This window comes from Globicephala melas, chromosome 20, assembly GCF_963455315.2.
Source record: "Globicephala melas chromosome 20, mGloMel1.2, whole genome shotgun sequence".
Classification (NCBI taxonomy): Eukaryota; Metazoa; Chordata; class Mammalia; order Artiodactyla; family Delphinidae; genus Globicephala; species Globicephala melas.
Window position 1 is genome coordinate 49,039,572 of NC_083333.1, and position 22,752 is coordinate 49,062,323.

The 22,752-nt window shown below is 56.0% G+C and overlaps 1 protein-coding gene across 1 annotated transcript in view; it reads left to right on the top strand.

Annotated features, from left to right (window-relative positions):
- The window catches only part of TBX4 (T-box transcription factor 4), a 31,096-nt gene that overhangs the window by 2,554 nt on the left and 5,790 nt on the right, over positions 1–22,752 (top strand). The window contains exons 2-5 of the mRNA XM_030881821.3: positions 2,124–2,321; positions 3,098–3,192; positions 11,237–11,356; positions 12,567–12,714. Coding sequence (XP_030737681.1) covers positions 2,127–2,321; positions 3,098–3,192; positions 11,237–11,356; positions 12,567–12,714 — 558 coding nt within the window. The 5' untranslated portion in view covers positions 2,124–2,126. The remainder of the gene's footprint in view (positions 1–2,123; positions 2,322–3,097; positions 3,193–11,236; positions 11,357–12,566; positions 12,715–22,752) is intronic.

The following is a 22,752-nucleotide window of genomic DNA, read 5'->3' on the forward strand; positions in this document are numbered from 1 at the left end:
CGGAGCCGGCCGGCCGCGTCCGCCGAGGGCTCCAGAAGAAGGGTGAGCGCGGGCCGCGCACCCCGGCTGGTGCGGGACCCGCTCTATTGGCGTCCCAGCGCGCCGGGGCTCGGGGTCCGACGGGACCGGACAGCGGGGATGGCCGTGCCGGGCGGGAAGAAAAAGGAACGAGCGGGGAGCTCCAGCGAAGGCGAATCTTCGCGATGTCGGGATGTGGCTGCGTGGCGGAGAGAAAAGGAAGAGGCGAACCTCGAGTTGGGGAATGAAAGCCCAACGCAGCCCTTGTCCCGCGTGGTAGCGGTGGGACTGGCGTCAGTGGACGCCGGCCGCGGATGTGCTCAGCACCGGGCAGGACTGAGAGCGCGCGGCGCAAGTCGCGGGGAGCCGCTGCACAGCTCCGGGTGTGACAAGTGTCCGCAGAGGACCTAGTGGCCAAGACAGCATCAGGCCAGGCGGCCCCTCCTGGCCCCGCGGGCCGCAGCATCTGGACCAGCGGATTGCGGGTGCCCATCCCGGCTGACCCCAGATATAGTTGGAACCAGCGCGTTGGGCCAGAGCGCACAACTACCCCCATTGCACAATGTCCCCTTGCCTGGAGTCTCCTGGGTTTCCAGGCTCGGCCCCGGAACCCGCATGTGGCCCAAGGCCGGTGCTGGCATTGGCCATGCCCGGCGAGTCTTCCTCCTCAGTGCCTGTGGCTGGAGGACCGACCCGCCTGTCAGCCTTATCTTTATGGGCTTTTCCCAGCCCCAACTGGCCCCGGCCCCTTTTTATCTCCTCGGTTGCACTTGGCTTGTTTACTTTGTGAGGCCCTGGGAGCCCATGTCTAGGCCTGGGATGGGAGGCCAGTGGTGAGGGACCTGGGCCTTGGAATGCCCAGGGAGAGCCAGGAGAGGACAGAAAGAAGATAGGGGGAGAAAGAGGGAACATTCAGCTGCAAGAAAGGCAGGCAGACATTTAGAAAGCCTCCCCAGAACTTGCCCAGATCTACATGAAGGGAGAAGAGCTAGGAGGTGGAAAGGAGAAGCAGGGATAACGCAGGGTTGCACCCACGATGAGGCAGGACAGGCAGGTCCTTGCAGGCGGGACTCTCATCCTGATATCCCAGGACCAGCTTCCAGAAGGAAGCAGGCACATGAGCAGGCGTGTGAATAGTCCTAGTCGCTTGGGGAAGGGTAGCTGTGCCCTGGGGCAGGACTAGGCTGTGCCTGTCAACTGGACTCAACTGGCCTGGTCCTTAGCTGGGAAGGGTCTGAGTCCTTTGCCTCAAAGCAGAGCCCTTTGAAGCTAAAATCTAAAGTGTGAGTGAGTGAGCCAGCCAGTGTGCATGTGAGGGCAAGGCTGGGGTGGCCCCTGGCTGAGTTCGGGGCCTGAATCAGAGTGGCCCTAGGAAAATGTGGCTACTTGGGTGACTTGTAGGCTATGAGAAGGTGCTGTGTCTGTGTGTGAGGACGTGGGTGCCTGCGTGGGTGCCACACAGGCATCTGAGGGAGTGGGAACGTACAGGAAGGAAAACCTTTGGTTCAGGAAGCCTCTACCTGACTGCTGTCTGAGGGAGTGGGTTTGGGCAGATGAGTGACCAGGAGCCTGAGAGGCCGCTCAGCCGAAGGCCCTCTCTGCCACTGTGGAGCCCTGGGAGCCCAGGCCCTGCCCTCCTGGGCTGACTCTCCTCTCCTCCCTACCCAGAAGGTGTCCTGGCTGCCCTGGGCCAAGAGTGAGCCTGGACCCCAGTTATTAGGAACAGACGAAAAAGACCCAGACTTCAGGCTCCAGGGTCCACTGGAGCCCAGCAGGAGGACGCACTGGGGGTGCAGCTGGGGCAATGCTGAGAGGGCGGTCCTTCCCCCAGACCTACTCGTCACACAGCCCCACACCCAGGGCAGGAGGACCTGGAACCGCACACAAACCCTCCCAGGTCCAGACCCAGAGGGAGGAGGCGAGGGTCCTGACCGCGCTATTCTCCCTCCTCCAGCTCGGGAGGGGGCGGGGTCCACGTGCATCAGGGCGGCCTCCCAGCAGTGCCCGAAGCACCCCCCACCGCCAGCCGCGGCTCGGCTCCAGGGCTGCCGGGTCTCGGGCGCGTGTGGACATGGGCATATGACTCGCGTGTGCTGTGCCCACAGGAGATGCTGCAGGATAAGGGCCTGTCGGAGAGCGAGGAGGCCTTCCGGGCCCCGGGCTCGGTGCTCGGCGAGGCCAGCGCCGCCAACGCCGCCAACGCCCCCGAGCCCGCGCTGGCCGCGCCGGGCCTCAGCGGAGCCGCGCTTGGCAGCCCCCCGGGCCCCGGCGCCAACATCGCCACCGCTGCCGCCGCCGAGCAGGTAGGGCCGGGCCGGGCAGGCCGTCGGGTGGAGGTCGGGCGTCGGTTTGTCTGCAGGGCCGCCTGTGTCTGTCAACCGCCCCACTGCGGGCAGGACTGTCTGCCTGTTCGCGCTCCCCTGGGCAGGGCTCGCCTTCTGCCCTTCGTCCTTCCTCCACCTCGAGCCCTTGAGGCTGCTCTGAGACAGGCCGGGGAGGGGAGGCCGCGCCGGAGCGAGCCCAGGAAAACAGTCCAGCTCCGACGACCCTGAGAGGGCGGGGACAAAAGCCTGGTACCAGGCGGGGTGAGTAGCCCCTGGCCGGGTGCTTGCGGGAGCCGCCGCCGAGCTCCGAGGCCTAGGGGACACCACCGTGACCATGTGCACGCCCTCTGCCTGTGCGGGTCCGCAGGAGGTGTTTGCGGGTGCGCGCCTCTGGCCGAGGGTGTGTGTGCCCATCCTGTGTTGGTGTGTCTGCCCGCAAGCCTGTGGCTATGTCGGGCCACGTGCAGTGTTTATGTTTGTGCAAGAGTGTGTCATCTACCCTGGCACGGTCGGTTAGTGTGTCCTCTGCGGGGCCGTCTGTAGATGCAGCTCCGAAGAAGGGGATTTCAGCCACTGATTAAATTTTTAAAAATTCACCAGTGGTACAGAATAATTTTTTGAAACGACATCTCGAGGCGTGGGCACCTGGGGCTGGCAGTGTCCTGCATGGTCCCTTGGGTCTGTGTTCCCCTTTCTGATGGCTCCGCGTGGAGCCGTGGGCAGGGCGACACAAGTCCCCTCTCTCCCATCCCTAGACTATCGAGAACATCAAGGTGGGCCTGCATGAGAAGGAGCTCTGGAAGAAGTTCCACGAGGCGGGCACCGAGATGATCATCACCAAGGCGGGCAGGTCAGCGCTGGTTTTACTTCGGGGGTGGGGATGACGGATGGGGGCAGTGGGGAGCCCCAGGGGCTCCCTCAGCAGTCCTCTCGGTCTTCAGCCCAGGGGGCGACTGGAGTCCCCTTCGCCATTCTGGCCTTAGCTCCAAGTCCCGCCACAGCATCAGAACTGACCTCGGAAGCCCGCGGGGGGCTACACCACAATCGAGAGGCACGGGATGGAGGGAGGGGAGGGGCAGTGATATGCAAATGAAACGCAAACAGGGTCGCGTTGCTGGAGGTCTCCGCTCCAGCACTTTTGGCCCCTGGGGGGCTGCTTTGTCCTCCTCCTTTTGGGGAGCTGCTGGGTTTCTCAGGATTGTATTGACTGGGGACCCGGAGATGCCCCTCAACAGACTGAGGAAAGGGTAATGGGACCACGTTTTCCTATTTCCATTGCTTTTCCCGGGGCAGCTCGAACCCCAAGCCTCTCATCCCACGGGCGCCGCTCCGCCAGTTGCCAGCACCCTCCTCGGCCAAGGGGAAGGCACCGTTGGGCCCTGTGTGTGTGTTGTTCGGGGAGTAGCCCTCGGGTGGCTGCCAGAGAGGGATGATTTATAAAGTGGAACCATCTTTAAAATGTGCTGGTGTCTGTGGGAGAGAGCCTGGAGGAGAGGGAAAGAGGAGGAAGATGCAGAACGGGGCATGATGGAGAGATTCGCTGGGGCGGTGCACCCTGGGTGGGGTTGGAATCACAAGGAGAGCGGTTACCAGGTGAAGGGAGATGGCTGCAGATGGAGAAGCTGGAAGGTTCAGGTTCAGAAACGTTCTCTCCCCTACTCTGCCTCCTCCACAAACTCACACTGGATTTTGGTTCCCGGGGTACAGTTTAGGTGTGAAAATGTCCCTTTATCTGACACTGGACCCGTAGTTGGGTTTTCTGAGGAATAAGGTGGTGAAGCTTCAAGGGCCGGGGAGGGGGAGTCAGACCTGGGGTGGGGGCAGGCTACCCGTTCCGCTCACCTGCTTCCATCTGTGCCACCCTCAGGCCAGGTACTTTAGAGTCTATGCCCTTTCCTCATGTCCATCTGTAAAATAATAGGTTTTTCTTTATACAGTTGCATGTAAAGCCCTTAGCACAGCTCCTGGCACATGTAAGCACACAATAAATGCTAGCGAATACTGTTCATCATAATTAGAGAAACGTCTGGCATTTACTCAGCGTTTTGTTCTACTTTTTAGAGAGCTCTGCTGAACTGCTTAGGGAATGATGGGTCAGAGGAAACAAAAAGCTGGCAGTTTGCTGGGTCCTTCCAGTCTGCTTACTGAGAGGCCTTGCAAATTTTCCTTTGTTTTGTTGGGGGAGGGGGTCTGGGCACTCGGCTGCCCTCTTGCCTAAGTCAGGGAGGTGGCAGGGCCACCCAGGGCCTCTATCGGGGGAAGGAACAAGGAAATGTCTGGACTGGAGTTTGCTGCATTTTGGGGATGGGGAACCCGGGATGCACTGGGGAACCTGGTGGGGGAACGGTCGTTGAGGACAGTGGGGATCAGGTGTCACAAGGCCTGCCTCTGCCTAGTTGTGTGCACTTGGGCTAGTCCCCAAGCTTCCTGTGGCTCAGAGGTGTCAGGTAAAACAGGATGGTGACTGCAGACCTACCTGCCATCCTTCCTTTTTCAGTTACTGTGAGACTCAAACCAGGGACCTTATGAGCAGTGCTTGGTAAATTGTTGAGCGGATTATAGGTGTGAAGAGGGGATTTATTTCTTGTTACTGCTGGGATGTAGAGAAGAAAAGAAGAGAAGGATCCAGAACTTCCATCTTGAGGCAGCAGAAATAACCTTGTCTCTTGAAAATGAACCAGCATGTTCTTTGGGCATGTGTGGCCCCTGCCATTTTAAACAAGGCATTTGTGATTCTCCTCAGTGGGGTTTCCTGCACCTGCATGGGTCCTCCTCCCTCCCTTCCCCAACACACATACGCGAGCGCACACATGCGCGCACACACACACATTTCCAGAGGTGACGGGCTTCAGGCAGATATTTGTGCCTGATCCTAGTGACAGAAGAGGCACATCCCTAGAGGCTTAGAGGCAGGCCTCAGGGAATGATGATAATAATTTTTAAATGACCATGACGATGGTGGCCCATTAGGGATTCATCACAGTCTTTCCCTGGCAGAAAGTTATCCTTGCACCAGGTCTAGTCCTTAGGAAAATCACTAGCCTTATCCCCTGCCTGCACGGTTCTCACACACCCTTTTTCTCCTGCGTAGCTGCCCACTGGCTTCAGAGACCACTTTCACCGCTCTGACCCCGTGTCCCCCTCCTCCCCGCTGCCTCCTTCCCATGGCAGCCTTGGAATGCACTGTGCTTTGCTCGGGCTTGTGGCCCTTCAGCGTCCTGTCCAATGCCTCTCCCTGTCCTCCTCTTTGTGTCTCTACCATCAACTTCCTGGGACACTTCTATTTCTCAGCAGATGGCCTGGACATCTCTCCTGAACCTTGAATCATAGATTCCTAGACCGCTTGAGCTGGAGGAGAACCAAGAGAACATAAACCCAACCCCTGAGAAGGGAGGGCATTTGGCCCTTGCCCATAGAAGCAGAGTTAGGCAGCTGCCAGGTCTACGCAAGCCAAGCAATGATGCCCCTCCCCCCAGAACAAGCCCCTAACTGAGAAATTCCCTTGACTGCTTGTTTATGGGGACCTGCGCAAGGTGGAGTTGCTGCTCTGCCCTAGGGACCCTGGCTGGTTAGGGGCGTGATTGCTCTCTGGTTGGCCCGTGGAGGCATGGTGGGGGGGGGGCAGGGGCTGGAGAAAAGGAGCCCGAATGTTCTCAAGCCAGTATGAGTCCTTAGTCACAAGCCTCTGCCTTAAGCCCCGAAGAGCTGAAGGCCAAAGGAAAAAAGGGTCCCCTTCATTGGATAGTGATTTTGAATTCTCAAACAACTTGAGCTGGTGACTAACATGCCAGCCGCAGTTCAAGCCATCAATTTCTGAACGCTCGGGGTCCCCCGATGTCAGGTATATAATGGGGCCACAGCCTTCCCTAGCCAGTCTCTGTCTCTCTTAGGCCCCTGCACCCAGAGAGTTTATGCCCTTAACTGCAGAGAACAGAGCCCTCTCTGCTTCCTCACATCCCCGCCAAGCTTGATACATGTGAGAAACTGCATTTTCTCCCAAACACAGATAAAAGTGAGCTCTACAAAATTTAAATATAAACCTCCCCAATATGAAAATTTCCTAACCGTCTGACTGCTCTACTCCTAGGTCATGGTTTTGCCACCAGATAAATCTCCACTATCAGCCTTCATAGCCTGTTGAGTTCAATGTTGCTTGTGTTAGTGACAGTGAATTTGTGTTTGAAAAATGAACTACTGATGAGAACTCCTGTTGAACCTGTATTGTTTGTTATTCTGAGGCAAGGATTTGGCCCGGCTTAATCCGGGGCTTCAAAGCCAGTTGCCCTTGCTCTGTATACAGAGCGTCAGAGCCCAGTGGCGTGGGTGATAAGAGAAGTAAGGGTTGAAGACACTGGGAAAGTGGGTTGGGGAGAGAGTGCTTTGATCTCTTTCTAAAGTATTTTCTGAAAGCAAAAGTCTATCAGAAGGAAGTGTCTTCAAAAAAATCTGAGAGAAGCAACTGGCCTTCCAAAACAGCATCCATTCCACACACCCTCTCTCCTGCCCCCCACCTCAGGGAAAGTATTTCTTAAAAATGCTTTGAGTGAAGTAGAAAACTCTGTGTGTGTGTAAAGTGGAAATAAATTACGTAGCTCTGTCATTGCTCTCAGAAACCACTTGGCCACAAAAGCTTTGGTCTCAGTAGAGACGGCACCCCTACCTCCCACCCAGAGGCCCTGGCCTCTTTCCAACACACCCAGAATTCTTCTTTAAGACCCCAAGACACTGGGGATAGAAAATGGATGGGGTTTTCTGTGGACCCGTACCCTTTCCTGCATCCCTTTCCTTTCAAACTCTGGCCTCCACGGGCCTCTGTATGTGTTTATGTACACGTATTTATGATATATACACACACACATACAACTTTTTAATATCAATTTTATTGAAGTGGAACCTTCCTGCAGAAAAGTGAACAAATCTTGATCGTACAGCTCTACAGACTTTCACAAAATGAACACACTGGTGTTAGCACCACCCAGATAAAGAAACAGCACGTTACCGGCCCCCAGAATCCCTCTTGTCTGCCCTCCCAGTCACCGCCTCTCCCCACCTCGAATCCCCTCTCCAGACTTCTCACCCCTTCGATTTGGTTTTGCACCTACATTACAGGGAAGGCACATATAGCCGCTCCTGGGGTTCCGGATCCCCCTGAGGAAGCCGGGGGTGTGGTGGATTTGGGGTTGGGGGGCTCTGCTAACTGGAGAGAATCTGGTGGGTCTCCTCGGTTCGTTCTTTCCTGCCCCCCACCCCCTTGGATTGGTGGGGAGTGAATAGGTCAGCACCTTGAATTTGGCCACCCCTTTGGCCCGGGACCGGGCGCCCCGCGGCTCTCTGAGCCCAGTTGAAACTTACTTGGCCTCTCTCTCAGTGCGTCTTTATGGGTTTGTTGCCAAAATCAAAATGCCCCAAACCCTTGCCCGGCGCCCCGCAAGCCTCCAACACCGAGAAACGTCCAAGGAAGCTTATCTTAGCAGTTCATTCTAAAACCATTTCCGAGTATGAAGTAGATAAGGCCCCACGCCCGCACCCTTTCAGAGCCTGTTTCATGATCAGAGGAGAGACCCCCCCGGCTTTCATCTCCTCCCGGGGCCGGCGGGGCAGGCGGCTTGTTTATTCCCTGGCGGAGCAGTTTCCGCGGGGGCCGGGAGCGCCCCAGATGCCTGCGGACCAGGAGTCCGAGGCGGGCGGGGAACCAGAGCCGGGAGAGGGCGCCAGGGCCGCAGAGAGAAGGCACGCAGGGCACGGGGAAGGGGTGCGGAGGGGCGTACCGAGCAGGGGTCTGGGTGGCTGCCGGGTGTTGAGGACAGGGAGCCAGGGCTTCACGGTCACCAGCGCTGGCCGGTGGCAGGGCTGAGTGGGGTACGGGCTGCGCAGTCACTACTTCCCTGCTTGGCCCTCCTTCCCTGTCCCACTGAGGTGTTCACTTCCGCCCCCCCTCCCCGACATGGGTGATGGTTTTCAGGTACATTTTCTTTTGGTCCTAAATCACAGAAGCAATTTACAATTCACTCTATGGTTTCATCTGTTTCAATAGAGAAGACCTTTACAGGGCGGGGTGAGCGCAGAGGAAGCCACAGCTCCCAGTTCAGCTTCCTGAGGCCTGCCCTCCTGGTGAACACTCCCATGCCAGGCCTCTCGGCTCCAACCTTGGACCCTCTGGAACCAAGGGCAGATGCCCTCAGCTCGGGCAGGAGGCCTGCGAGGCTGGAGGAGTGTGTGCTTCAGCTGCACACCAGGCAGGACCTTCATCCTCTGGAGCCCACTAGGTGGGGAAATGATAGTGCCCAGGGTCCCCACTGGGTGTGCTCTCCATGGCCCAGAAGCGGCCACCAAACTGGACGCTAACAGAGACGGAGATACCTGTGTCCATGAAGGCAGCGGTGTCACCTGGCCAGCTCAGGCCAGCTCAGCCCGGAACAGAGGACTTTTGAGCTCCCCATTCAAACCACAGATCTCATCGTGCCTCCTGATTTCTGAGGGCAGTTGCCCTAGGAAGAGGGAAAGGCAGGGCAGTGGCTAGGAGACACCTTCCTTCCCTGCCCCAACTTCCTTAAAACCTCCTGGAGGCTGTTATCCGTCAGGAATCTGGTCCACGGTCAGCTTCCAGGAGAGGCCAAATCACGGGACACCAGCCCCATGCCTTGGGAGGCCGAGGACAGCTCCTTGCCAGCCTTCTCAAAAGCACTAGTCACGTCCGCCTGGCCTCCTGAGCTGCTGAGGTGAAGTACAGTAGCGGGTAGAAGGGCAAGGGCAGGACCCCGTACCCCCCTCTCAGCCTAGGTTATGAAGACCGTTGAAGTGGCAGCGAGCAGTTTTCTCCTGGCCCCCTTTGTGGACGCTGGCTCGGGGGAGCGGGGAGAAGCTGTGCCTGCCCTCTGCTGTCGCCACCTGCAGTGATTATAGGAGAAGCAGGCTGAGTGCAGGCCACTGGTACCAGGCCAACCCTAAGCCCAGCCAGGGCTGCCCCACTCTGTGGCTGTTTCTGTAGCAGTTACAAAATGATAGGCTGCAGGGGACGGGGTTCTTGGCCTTCCCCCAGGGAGGCGGGAGCTGAGCAAACTGCTGCCTCCCTCTCCTTCAGCCTTAGGCCCACCTGGAGAGAGGCTGGGCCAGGAAGAGGGTGGTGCAGGCTCCAGCTGTGCCCCAGGGCCGGCTGGGCAGGGGGCTGGTAAGCAGGAGGCAGCATTGGGTTCCTGGGGAGGGGGTTGGGTGGACATTTGAAAACGCTTTCAATTGACATCTGAGACAAATTCTTCCACACGGTTTATGAGTCCCTAGACTTGCCGCTAGAACTGCCCTCCTCTCTCCAGCCGCACACACGCGCACTCCACCGTGTACGCAAGCACATGTGCTCGTGCACACACATGGTCACACAGCTCCCACACCCCTGGCCCACCGCAGCACTCATGGGCCTGCCCTCCAGCGAGAGAGGGTGCACGGGCTGGGGCACCCTCCACCTCAGGGTCCTGGCCTGGGCTTGCTGTAGGGTCTGCCACCTTGTGGGGGCCTGGATCCCTCTGGAAGCCCTGCTCTGTCAAGGTAAGCTGGTTCCCTGTCGACAAAATGGGGGACTCCAATCATCTGTTTGAGGTGTTTAGGACAGCTTCTCCTGAGGGTTCCCGTGCTGTCTCTCAGCTTCGTGAGAGCCGGAGGACCCCCTGATGGCTTTCCCAGAGCTGCTTGGGCTTCTCCCAGCTCAGGGGATTTGGCTCCCAGTGGCCTTAGTGTCTTCAGTTAGGTTTGGCTTCTGCCTCTCTCTTGGGGACATCTTTGGGGGAGATCAGCTAGGAGGGGGTGGGAGCATCTGAGGAGGACTGAGGAAGTTCCCCTCTGAGGAAGTCCGGTGTCAGGGACCTGGTGACCAGGGGAGGGTACCCCGCAGGTATGGGTACATGCTGTTGTATGTTTGGTGTGCTGAGGAGTCTGAGGAAGCTCTTCTCTAGAATGTTCCCTGAGCCTCAGGGTCCTGGACAGTTTCATCATGGGTTGCAGGACCTGGAAAACTTTCTGCTTTTTTGCTGACTCTATTTTCATAGAGGTAGGTCATACCACTGGTCTGCGGAGGAAGGAGTGCAGTGGGGGTCAGTGGTAAGAACTGTAAGTGGACTCATTTAATCCACACAGCAACCTATGAGATTGGTAGTCCCATTTTAGAGATAAGGAAACCAAGGCATAGAGAGATCCAAGCAAGCTGGCCAAGGCAGCATGGTGTGTCAGTGGTGGGGCCAGGCTGTGGACCACGGCAGGGAGGTTCTAGAATCCGTGCTCTACTCCTCAGGGCTCCTAGACTGACTTTCCCCGACACCCAGTTAGTGCACACAGGCCCAGGCAAGGCATTCACAGGGATGAACACCTCTGCTAAACACACAGGAGGCATCCGGAGAGCGAGCAGCACTCCTGCTCTGCTACGAGTTGGTTTGAGGCCTGGGGGTTTCCATAGAGACATGACCCAGAGGAGGCACCTCATTGTTCACGGAAGCAGCTGACAGGGACTTCCAGGTCTTCTGCTCTGGGCCCCTGTAATGCCCCCCCACCCCCACCCCAGAACGTTCGTTGTGTATGGATGACAGACAGGAGGGAAATCAAGGCAGCCTTGTTGGTGTTGAGATCCTCTCTCACATCCTGACCAGGGTCTCTGTGCTTTAGCTGCTCACAACCACAGACTGACAACTGCAGGGGCTCAGAGGGAGCAGCTTGTGCAGCCCTTTCCTCGTGGAGGGGGAGGCTGACCACAGAGGGAAGCAACTTACCCAAGGTCACAAAGCTCTGACCAGTGCCGAGACCTCTTGCTAAAGGGGCAGTGCCTCTTAAGGCCTTCTGTCCCCTCGCCCACTCTGTGCCACCTCTCCTGGTGCTCTGTCCACACCTCTGCGTCATCTCTCGGCTTCCCCCAGGAGGATGTTCCCCAGCTACAAGGTAAAAGTCACAGGCATGAACCCCAAGACCAAGTACATCCTGCTGATCGACATCGTCCCCGCGGATGACCATCGCTACAAGTTCTGTGACAACAAATGGTAAGAACCCGGGACCCTCACATCACCCGCCTTCCCACTCGCACACCCATCCCCACCTGACGTTTGGCCCAGGGACTTACCAGTTAGTCCCAGTGATTGGCCAGATCCGCAGCCTTGGGCGCCGGGCCTGCTGAGGCTACAGGGTCATCAAATGTTCGCACACCTGCTGCTGGCTGAAAATGAGCCGCAGTGTTTGGGCTTTTGGTGGATTTCAAGGGTCTGTGCTCGCCCCACAGCTGTGGACGAACCGGGTAGGTGCTTGTTCTTTGGGATGACAGATGAGCCCCAGCACTGGGCAGGTTTAGGCTCTGGCAGTGCTGTGCTCGGGGAGGGGGGCAGAAGATGGAAGCCACTTTCCTTGGGGGCTTTGGTATTCCATAGTTGGGGCCCAGTTACCTGGGCTGTGGCATCTCTCTCCTGTTCCTCCGCTCATTTGCTCTTTGGCTGCAGAGGCTTCCCTCTTATGCTGTGCCCCCCATCAAGAGAGAGCAGTCAGGTTGAAAGGCGAAACCAAGCTGGGACTGGGTGAAAAAACGCTGGGCTGCTTTTCCTGAGGCCATCCCGTTAGTACCCTGTCTGCCCCCAGAGCCCAGGACAGCGCCCAGGGAGAGAGAGGGATGAATGAATCCACAGCCCGGGACGTGGGCTCAGCGGTGGATGAGTAATAGGCCTGCAGAGCCTGGACCCGGGAGGCCAGATTCGGTGGCCAGGTCCTGCCAAGGGCTTGTCTCTGTTCTGTCTCTGGGCTGGAGCAGCTCCTGGCTCAGGGGACAGCTAGCAGTTCGTTTCTTATGTTTGTTTTGGGGGCAAGCAATTTGAAAATTGTCTACATCCTCTGAGAAGCTACCTCCAAACTTATAACATTTAAAAATTGTAAATATAACACATACATGGCAGTGCCTGAATCTCCCCACAGCATACTTGTGATTAGCCCCGTTCCTTCAAGTAAATCATCACATGTCTCTGTAATCTCACTTTCTCTTTCTTTTGCAGTGAAATACAGGAGGTTCAGAAACGCTCTCCCTTCCCAGCACTCTTTCCTCTGTCCCTCCCTCTTACCCCCAAAGCCCTAAATTGACAGTCTGATAGGACCATCGGTGATTTGTTTCTCAGGTCTCTGGGGATTTGCTCTCAGAGGGGACAGAGAATCTGGGCTCCCCCAGGCTGCAGGGCAATCAACTGCTCTGGCTTCTCCATGCTCTGTTGGCAGGATGGTGGCAGGGAAGGCTGAGCCGGCCATGCCCGGAAGGCTCTACGTCCACCCGGATTCTCCTGCCACTGGGGCCCACTGGATGCGGCAGCTGGTCTCCTTCCAGAAGCTGAAGCTGACAAACAACCACCTGGACCCCTTCGGCCATGTAAGCATGGGACCGCCTGGCCTTGAGGGCGAGTCCAGGGCCAGTGTTGGGGATGGGCCGGTCCAGGGATCTGGGATCTGGAGAATCCATTCTCGGGATCCAGCTCCAGGCCGGTTTGTGGAAGGAGCACAGGGTCTGAGTCCCACAGCAGAACATCCTTCCCCTAGCACTTACTGGCTGGGTAACTTTGGGCAAGTCTCTTAGCCTTTTTGAGCCTTGGTTTCCTTGTCTAGAGCATGGAGATGACCACGTGAGAATTAAATGATTACGCATGAGGTACTTTGTACCTAAGAGGCTCCAAATACATGGCAACTATGACAGCAACGATGATGATGGACCAAATCTCAGCTTCAGTTTCCCCAACTCTGGCCTTGCTGGAGCCTCAGACAAGTAAACCTTCTTGAGAAAGAGTCACTGATGGGTTCCGAAGCCTGTCTCTGGCGCGTACCGTCTGCCTGGCCCGGCAGCCACCTGCCCTGGAAGGGAAGGCCTCGCTCGGGCTCCTGGGTCAGCGCCTTCCTGGCCTTGACCGGGACCTGGCTGTCACGAGGTTCTGGAGCCCCAGGGGTCCTGCCGCTGATGCCCATCCAGGCCGCTGAAGCTCATTCTTTCCCCGTCTGTCCCTGGCAGGCCCACAAAAGCTTTTTATGTGGAAATTGTTAGCTCAAGTGTGTGGCAAACAGAAGCCTAGGGACCCGGTGTCATCTGCCAGGGAGCAGGCCTCGCCCCTCTAGGCTACCCACGGTTACCCTGGAAACTCAGGGTGTGGTGTGGTGGAGCGGGTGCTGTCGAGGCTCCTAGATGCAGTTGCCCCGGCTGCACCCCTAACACTCATACTGTCCATGTGGACGGTGGTGGGGGAAGCAGGGGTGGGCGCTGTGCAGGCATGTGCCTCTTTTATGCCTCAGTTCTATTTCTGGGGAGCTGTGTGCAAATCAGAACTCTGTGAATCATAGTTCCTTGTGGAAAATGCCAGTGACGCTTCATCTCTGACTGATTGGTGTGTAACTGGCAAGCAGCTCTCAGTTCTCATTTTCTCGGAGTCTGTTCAGTTCTCTTCTGGGTCACTGGTGATCTATAAACCAGCAATTAGGAGAATGCTTCGTTAACATAATAAACTCCTGACTTACCTGTTTTGCGAGGGGCGTGGGCTTTCCCGTGCAGGGCAGGCCCATGCCGTCGGGTGTGTGACAGAGACCTGCAGGTGTGCATGGTGACGTGTACTCAAGTAACCCCAGCCTCTCCCAGGGGGCAGAGACAAGCCACCATCCAACGGGAAGGGTCAGCCGAGCCCCCATCTCTCAGAGCACAGGGTCTTTTAACCGAGGGCCGGAGGGGCCTCCCATTCTGGCCAAGACTTTGCTCCTGGTCAGCTCCTACCTGGCCTCCTCTGCTTGGCCAGGCTGTGGGATCAACCTCAAAAGGTTAGCGAGGGCCTCGATGGTGGGAAGTGGGAAGCCACATCTCTGCCCGTGATTGCACACACACGCAGACCCCAGGGGACAGACCACTGGGGTGAACACAGAGCTTGGCGGAAGCGGGATCTTTGGGTGAGTGACCAGAAGTACCCAGGGAACCGAAGCTCTGGAGAATTTCAGATGCACAGCTTGCTCTCATGGTTCCCAGCTGCAGGGATGCCTCTGAAGACTCCTCCACCTCCCTGGGCCCCTACAGAATGTGGCAGGGGAGAGAGTCAGGTGGTTGAAAAGCTGGGATTTTTAGGAATCAGGAGACCTGGCCTTCATAGCCCAGCAGTAGGCTTCCCAGCCTGCCTTGTGTCTGGTGGCTCTACTGGAGTCCATAAGAGGTTTGCAATAACCCTGCATATAGTCTTGAGTCTGGGCCAGTGGGGCTGCGTGTTGGGCTCGTGACATTGGAGGTGCCCCTGGCTACACTCGCCGTGCCTGCCTGGGGCTCTCCTCTCCTCGGCAGGAGGGACGTTCCCCATGCTAACTCAGCTTCCTCCCTGGAGGGTTTGGGTGCAGAGCATCTTCCTTCTCCCCATCCCCGAATTTATCCAGCACTTGCAATCTATTGGTTACAACACCCTTTGTAGGGTGGCAGGGCTCAGGGAGATGAGGTGCTTGTCTCAGGAGCTGGGAGTAAAGGAGCAGAGCGTGGACCCCCGCCTTCTGATGCCTGGTCCCGCGCTCCTTTGGCTTCTGCACCTGTCTTCCCGTACCCAGGGCTCGAGCTGTCAGATCTTCAGCAATTTGGGGCATCGCTGGAGAGGGAGCAGCCTTTGACCACGCAGGCAAGGTCTGTGGAGGATGAGCTAACTTCCTCGACATGTCAAGGCAGAGTGGCCCATTTGAACCTTGGCTTTCTGCTCCTGGTCTGTGCCACCTGGAGTGCTGAGCTCTCCCAGTCGCCCTTCTTGGTGCAGAGCCTGGGAAAGAGCCATCTTCTACTGAGAACTTGCCCCAGACAAGTCCTTCTGCACAGCTCACCTCCACACTTGCAATGTTTCCTAAAAGCTTCCAGACCTCAGGGAACTTTCTCCAGCCAAATGGACTGTGGACTTTCCCCTTGGGTCTCACAGTATCTCAGAGATTTTAGCAGCTGTCTCCCATTTACAGACTTCCCCCAGGAGAAGGGCCCAGAGTCCAGGAACCCTTCCGGCCACAGGGCCACATGCTCTGAAAAGACAGGGTTGGCTTCTGACTAGAAAACTCCTGTAGGTTTTTGCTGTGAGTCCAGGAAAGCCCTCTGTTCTTGAGGGGTGGGTTCAGGGTGTGACCCCTGGGTTCTGGGTGTAAGCCTAGGGGCAGAGGACGGGCAGGCGGCAGGGGCAGAAAGGATCAGGGGGCTGGGGCCGGGCTGGGCTGCTCCAGTTCAGCTCCACTGCTGTGGCTCCACTGGCTACAGAGGACGCCTGCCATCCTCCCCTCCTACTCGCCAACCCCTCCTACCCCTAGCAGGGTCCTGTGCCAGGTGACCACGTGATGGGAAGAGAAGCTGCTTCGGGAAATTGAAGAGGGCCTCACTGGGGTGGGGCCTGGGTCCTGCAGCGGGACATGGAGGTGGCTGGCACGTGGGTCTTACTTTTCTCCTGATCTGGAGGCAGGGAGGGGATGGCTGCAGTGAGGGGTGTGTGTGTGTGTGTGTGTGTGTGTGTGTGTGTGTGTGAAGGGGAATGGCCGTCTTCACCACCTCTTGTGTCTCAGGACTCCCAGATTGCCGGGGTAGAAGGTTAGCTTTTTTTTTTTTTTTTTTTTTTGCGGTACGCGGGCCTCTCACTGTTGCGACCTCTCCCCTTGCAGAGCACAGGCTCCGGACGCACAGGCTCAGCGGCCATGGCTCACGGGCCCAGCCGCTCCGCGGCATGTGGGATCCTCCCGGACCGGGGCATGAACCCGTGTCCCCTGCATCGGCAGGCGGACCCCCAACCACTGCGCCACCAGGGAAGCCTGAAGATTAGCTTTTGATTTTGGGCATAGTAGTTCTCACTGTTCCAGAGGCAAAATTAGCCCCGGACTGGGGGTGTGGGCTCCCAGGCCACAAAGTGGCACATGCACCATCCCCTCAGTGTGTTTCCTTCTCCAGCCACAGGCCTCTTAGCCTAGTTCGTTACTGCCGAGCCTTGGAATCCAAGCTCAAATGCCACATCTTCAGGGAGACAGTTCAGGGTCCCCATTATATGCTCTCAGAGCACCATGCACCTTTCTGTCCAAGTACTTACCACAGTTATAATTTTATACTTATTTGTCAAATTTGTTTTTGAATAGGAAATACATTCACATGGTTTAAAAATCAATCAATGAATAAATAAAACACGTCTGCAATGAGACATTTCCGTCCCCTGGTTCCCCATCCACCTAGTTTTTTCCAGCTCTGGCCACAGGTAACCATTGTTACTAATTTCTTCTCAGTGTTTCTTTTTGCACATGCAGGCAGAATACAGAGTCTCAAATCCCTTCTTTTCCACACAAAAGGTAACATGCTGTAAACACTTTGCACCTTGCTTTGTAAACTTAATGTATCATGGAGATCATTCCAGTCACGTAGAGCTGCCGCATTCCTTTTTTTACAGCTGTATAGAATTTCATCATGTGATCGTTCCATTAATTATGTAGCCAGTCCTTATTGAAGGAATTAGATGTTTTCCTATATTTGCTCTTTTGATTAAGCTTGTACATACGTCGTTTTATACCTATGGCAAGTATTCTTTCTGATAAATTGCCTGTCCAAGGGGTGCTTGGATTTGCAATTTGTAATTCTGCCCTCCACTGGAGTCCCAGTGATGTGTATTCCCACCATCACTGTAGCCTCACGAACATGGTGGGAGAGAAAGGTTTGGATCTTTGCCAGTTTGATGGGTGAAATATAGATGTCAATTTTAGTTTCAATTTATATTTCCTTTATTATGAGTGAGATTAAGCATCTTTTTTTGTGTGTGTGTGGTAAGCGGGCCTCTCACTGCTGTGGCCTCTCCCATTGCGGAGCACAGGCTCCGGACGCGCAGGCTCAGCGGCCATGGCTCACGGGCCCAGCCGCTCCGCGGCATGTGGGATCCTCCCGGACCGGGTCACGAACCCACGTCCCCTGCATCGGCAGGCGGACTCCCAACCACTGCGCCACCAGGGAAGCTCCAAAGCATCTTTTTTATATGTATCTCCTATTCGGTCCTTACCCTTTGCTCATTTTTCTCTTAGATTGTTTTTTCAATCACCTATCCATTCTAGGAGCTTTTATAAATTAGGAAGATTTCGCTCCTACTCTGGGATGTCGAATTGCTTATATGTTTTCCCCTTTTGTCACTTGTCTTTTGGTTTGGCCTATAGTGGTATTCCTACACAGAAGTGGTTTTTTTTGTTGTTTTTTTTTTGCGGTACGCGGGCCTCTCACTGTTGTGGCCTCTCCCGTTGCGGAGCACAGGCTACGGACGCGCAGGCTCAGCGGCCACGGCTCACGGGCCTAGCTGCTCCGCGGTATGTGGGATCTTCCCGGACCGGGGCACGAACCCGTGTCCCCTGCATCGGCAGACAGACTCTCAACCACTGCGCCACCAGGGAAGCCCCCTACACAGAAGTTTTTGATTGAATGTATTGGTCTTTTCTCTGTGGGTTCTGGATTTTGAGTAATTGAAAGCCCCTCTCCACTCTTTACTTATAAGGGAGTTTGCTTGTGTTTTCTTCTAGTATTTTACAGAATTATTATTACACTTTAACCATTGATCCTTTTGGAATTTATTCTGGCATTCTATATGAGGTGTGAATCCAACTTCTTTTTTTTTTTCTAGAGAGCTATCCAGTGGTTCCCAACACCAATAACTGACTGGTCCCCTTCCCTCTCTGGTTTAGGATGCCTTATTTCTGTACACTAAATCCCCTTCTGAATCTGTGTCTGTTCGTGTGCCAGTGCCTTAACTGTTGAGCCTTCATAATAGGTTTTAGTGTCTGGCAGGCTTGGTCCCCCTGCATTGCTCTTTTTTTTCAGCGGTTTCTTGGCTGGTCTTGTCTATTTTTTTATATGAGCTTTAGAATCAGCTTGTAGTGTTGAGAAAGAAACTTGCTTGTATTTTTATTAGAATCACTTTAAATTATAAATTTACTTAGGGAGGATTGATAGGGATGCCTTTGTCTTTGTTGCAGTCTGATTTTTGTCCTTCAAAGGCGTATTCAGGTTTTCTTCCCGAGGTCCTACACATGTGCTGCGAGCTGTTTCATCTTGTTCGTTACTATTATCAATGCAGTTTGGGGTCCACGACTTTTTCTCCCCACTGATTTTTGCTTGATTTTTGGATTACCGTGTGACTTCCCCACTGGACGGTAAACCGTGAGGTTTTTCATCACCATTGTGTCCTGGTGCCTGGCCGTGTGAGTGGTGGTGAGCAGTGAGTGAGTGAACCTGCTGACGGGGGGATTATTTAGACAGAGAAGGCACTTCCTCCGCTGGAGGCTGATGTCCCCCCAAAGCGTATGCCAGCCAGCGGGGACCCAGAACCATTGGTCTCCCTCTTTTCCTCCCACGTTTGCTGAGCCCCGACAATGCGCCACGCCTTGCTGGGCGCTCTGGGACATAGACCACCCGTCCGGCTCCAGACCGGGCCTCACCCTCCCCAGCCACACGGGTGCAGGTGCAGGTACGAGCTAAGGCTCGGAGAGTAGTGATGCCGGCTCTGCTTCCCGTCGCTGTCTGAGGTTGGGCAGATGCCTTCCCCCGCTTGAGCCTCAGTTCCTTGCCTGTTAAAATGGGGCTAATCATGATACCTCCTTTACAGGGATGTTGTAAGGTCAGTTGTGTGATGTGTGTAGAATACTCATCGCAGGGCCTGGCACAGAGGCTGTGTTCAGTCAACGCTGGCTGTCATTGCTGTGACTGGGAGAGAAGGTGGGAAGGCTGCTGCCCTGGGCGTGAGGCCTCAGGCCTGTCTGGCCCAGGCCTCTTGAATCGGCTGATGGGTTGTCCGACTCAGTTCTAGTCTAGATATTCTTCGGGCCAATCTTTGGGTCTCTCCGGTCTTAGTTTTGTTGTGTTTTTTTCTTTTTTCTCTAAGTTGCGGATCCTGTCTCTTTCCTAAACCTCTTTACAGGGCTGGAGGGGGTAAGAAGGATGATGGAGAAGGTCGTCTTAGAAAGTAAACATGTGATGCAGGAGAAAATTTGGTTTTAATATATGACAAACAGACATTAGCCCCACTTGTCGTGTGGCTAGCATCCAGATACGCTGTGCCCTACCATGGGTGACAGGGCCTGGGGAATCCTCATCCCCCGCAGTGTTTGGTTGAAACCTTATCCTTAATTACCGAGCTTGTTGTTGAGAGCAGTGTGTGCTGTCTCAAGGGCCATCTGGAATCTTCCCCGATTCAACCTCCAGCCAGCTGTGTGTCCTTGGGCAAGTCACGTTCCCACTACTCGCCTCCTGTTCCTCGTCTTTACAATTAGGAGGTGAACTAGAATGATCTCGACGGTCTGTCCCTCCATGCCCTGATGTGCTGTGATTCCAACACAGATAAATCTGGGCCTCATTAGCCAAGCACGCTGTGGCGATCTCTTGAGGAGATGGATGTTTGGCGCTATCACAATTGTGAAAATAGAACAGGCCTCTGACTTGTAGCCAGAACATAATGAATCCCATTTCTGTAGAACAGTGATGACGACGGGACCAGCCGTGTAGTGGGGTTTTTTGACGTGGCTGGCCCATTTGACCCAACATCCTCTGCAAGAAATATGGATGTGAGATTCTAGCTAAACAGTTTAACGCGGCGCCTGAGGAACTTCCGAGTAAAGCCAGGCGCGAGTCACTGAGGTAGCTTCCCATTCTCCCAGGCCGTCGGGACCGATGCTGTGCTTTGCGTCTGCATTGGTTCAATGGGTGGGACTTCCTTCCACACACCTGTCCAAGTTCCAGACTGTCAGAGGCGGGAGGGGTGTTTGGGACCACTTAGTCGAAGGCCTCACTTTACAGATGGGGGACCCCGATGACTGGAGGGGGAGAGCTTGCTCAGGACTTGCAGCTGGTGGGCAGAGATCCATAGAAGCTTCCGGGCCTCTCTTGGCTTCTCTGTGGCTGGGATTGGGCTCCCCAGTGGCCCCTACCTGCCCTTGCACGTCTGGCAGTTGCTCTCTTCCCAGATTTCCCTGCCAGCCTGTTTGGTTCCCTCTCCTAGAAGGTGTGTTTGGCAGTCTCACCACCCGTGTCATCCAGGGCCTTGTCTGATAGGCTAAGGATTCGGCCATTATCCCAGGGGGCAAGAGGGAGCCATCAAAGGTGGCATCATGAACTTAAGATATTTACTGAGCCCTAAATACTGGCAGGAGTTTGGGGGCCAGCGGACAAGGGAGGCAAGAGGAAGAAATACAAAGGGCCCTGCTCTCAAGCAATGTACAGTCTTCCTGGATGAGCCAGAAGGTTCTAAGCAAGGGAGTGACCTGATCTGATGTGTAGCAGGTGAAATGGAGAGGAAGTAGATGGCGGCTGCCGCAGAGCCCAGTGAGAGGCGGCGGGGCCTGAGCCAGGGCTGCGCGGGGGGGTGGGGTGGGGGGGGTGGGGAATGGAGGAGCCTTTGTTTTACAGGTGGAGTCACGGGCCTTGGTCACTGATTGGACCTGGAGGTGGGTGACAGTGAGGGGGAGGGGACTGATGATGCCCAGGGCTCTGGTGGACTGTCACAGCCTGTGACGGCCCAGCTGGCAGAGGAGCAGGGCGGGTGCTTTTTGTCCCCAGGTGTCCTTAAGGGACGGCACAGCCTTACTGCACGGTGACTGCAACACCTCCTTTGGGTTCTGTCCTCCCGTCGTCTGTGTTCTCCCCTTGGGCGCCCCCCACCCGCTGCCAGGAGAGCTGGACTGATGCAGGGTTAGCCCTGCATGTCAGGGGCTGGAGCGTGTGAGTGGTCATGGAAGGATTGTCTGTGCACATGTTTGATCACTATTTTTGACCTGAAAAGTGCCTTAGAGGTTATCCTGTCTCTAGTGAGCAAAGAAAGACAAGGGAGGAGGGGACAGAGAGTTCGTGGTCATGGCCCAGGTCTTTCTCCTCCCATATCCTGGTCTCACACTTGCTTGTTCCTGTTTTGAAGGAGAGGAGCCTGGAGGTACAAAAGGTATAAAAGACATGACCCTTTCTCTTGAGGAGTTATAATTTAATTGAAGGGCCAAGAAGAAATGGGAGGCCGCTAGGAAGCAGCACAAAGCCAAGTAGACAATGCGTGGAAAGGGAGTTTCATGAACTGGGAGTTCAGAGCAGGCCTTAGTAGTGTGGGAAGGCTTCCTGGAAGAGTTGGGCCTTGAGATGATAGGCCTAGAAGGTGAGGGAGAATGGGAAAGGGAGATCAAGGCAGCAGAGGGAACTGCCTGTGCACAGGTGCAGAGGCGGAAATCTGGCATCTAGGCTGCCTCCCGGGTAGTCAGGTGCTGGGTCTTCTGGGCCCTGGGGTCCTTTGTGGGCTCCTGCAGCGTGGGTACAGTGCAGGATGACAGAGTAACCTAAAGGGTCTGGGAGGTGTTTCCCAACCCCCAGCCCCTCTCCCGAGGGGCCCCTTCCCAGGCTCCTGGAACACGAAGTCCGTTGAGGCCTCCCCGGGCAGGACTTGTGCCCTGAGGTTTGCTTGGCAGGCTCCCAGCTGGGCAGTGGGTCCCCAGCTGCAGGATGGGATTTGGGATTTGGGGAGCTCTGTACTTGCCCCAAGAGGGTCCAGAGGTTTGTCACTGAGGGCTGAGTGAGGAGTGGCCCGTGTAGAAGAGCTAGTTTCTGCTGGACGGAGCTGCCCAGCCAAACCGAGGAGCCCGGGGAACGTCAGAGCCTACAGCCCAGCTCCTGGGCTACCCACGCCCCTGGCTGAGCCTCTCCCTGGGCTGCCTCTGTCCCCAGGGTGTGAGGAGAGCAGAACCTCGCCAGACGAAGGCTTCAGCCCAGACTTGCCATGGAAGTCAGGGACTTGGCACTCTGGTCACTCAGGGGTTAAATGTTTCACCAAGCCTCAGCCCCAGGCGTGGCCCCTGGGAACCTGGAAGGGTAGGAGCCAGCAGAGACAGCCCAAGGGAGGGGCACTCCCTGCGGAGAGAAAGGAGCTCAGAGGGGACCAGCCTCACCCAGCCCGGACAGGAGCCAAAGGGTTAACAAAAGCAGCGGTGCTGATAAAATGCCCCAAACGCCTGGTCCTACCTCCAGTGGGAAGGGCGTCTGGTAAATGTCAACGATGAAAAATACATTTTAATGGCAGTGATGCTGCGCTACCGTGGGGCACGGCCAAACGGAGTGGGTTTGGGGCCACAACTACCGTGTGTTTCTCCCAGGGCTCTGGGCCAAGTCTCCTGGGCTCTTCGCCTTTTGCCCCAGGCATCCTCAAGGGCTGGGGGTGCCTGGGGCCTCCGGGCTTCCTCCTACCTCCTGATGGCACTCCCCTCCTGGCTGAGAGCTGCCTGGGACAAGTCTGAAGGCACAGTGCCTCTGGGTGTCCCGTGTCCCCTCAGCAGGCCTCTGTGAATGAAGGAAGGAGTGCCCCGAGGGAACAGGTCGGAGTGCACCGTTCTCCTCAGCATCCCCCCTCCCCCATCTTGCAAACCCTGGGCTGGGAAGCTGCTTTTGTTGCTG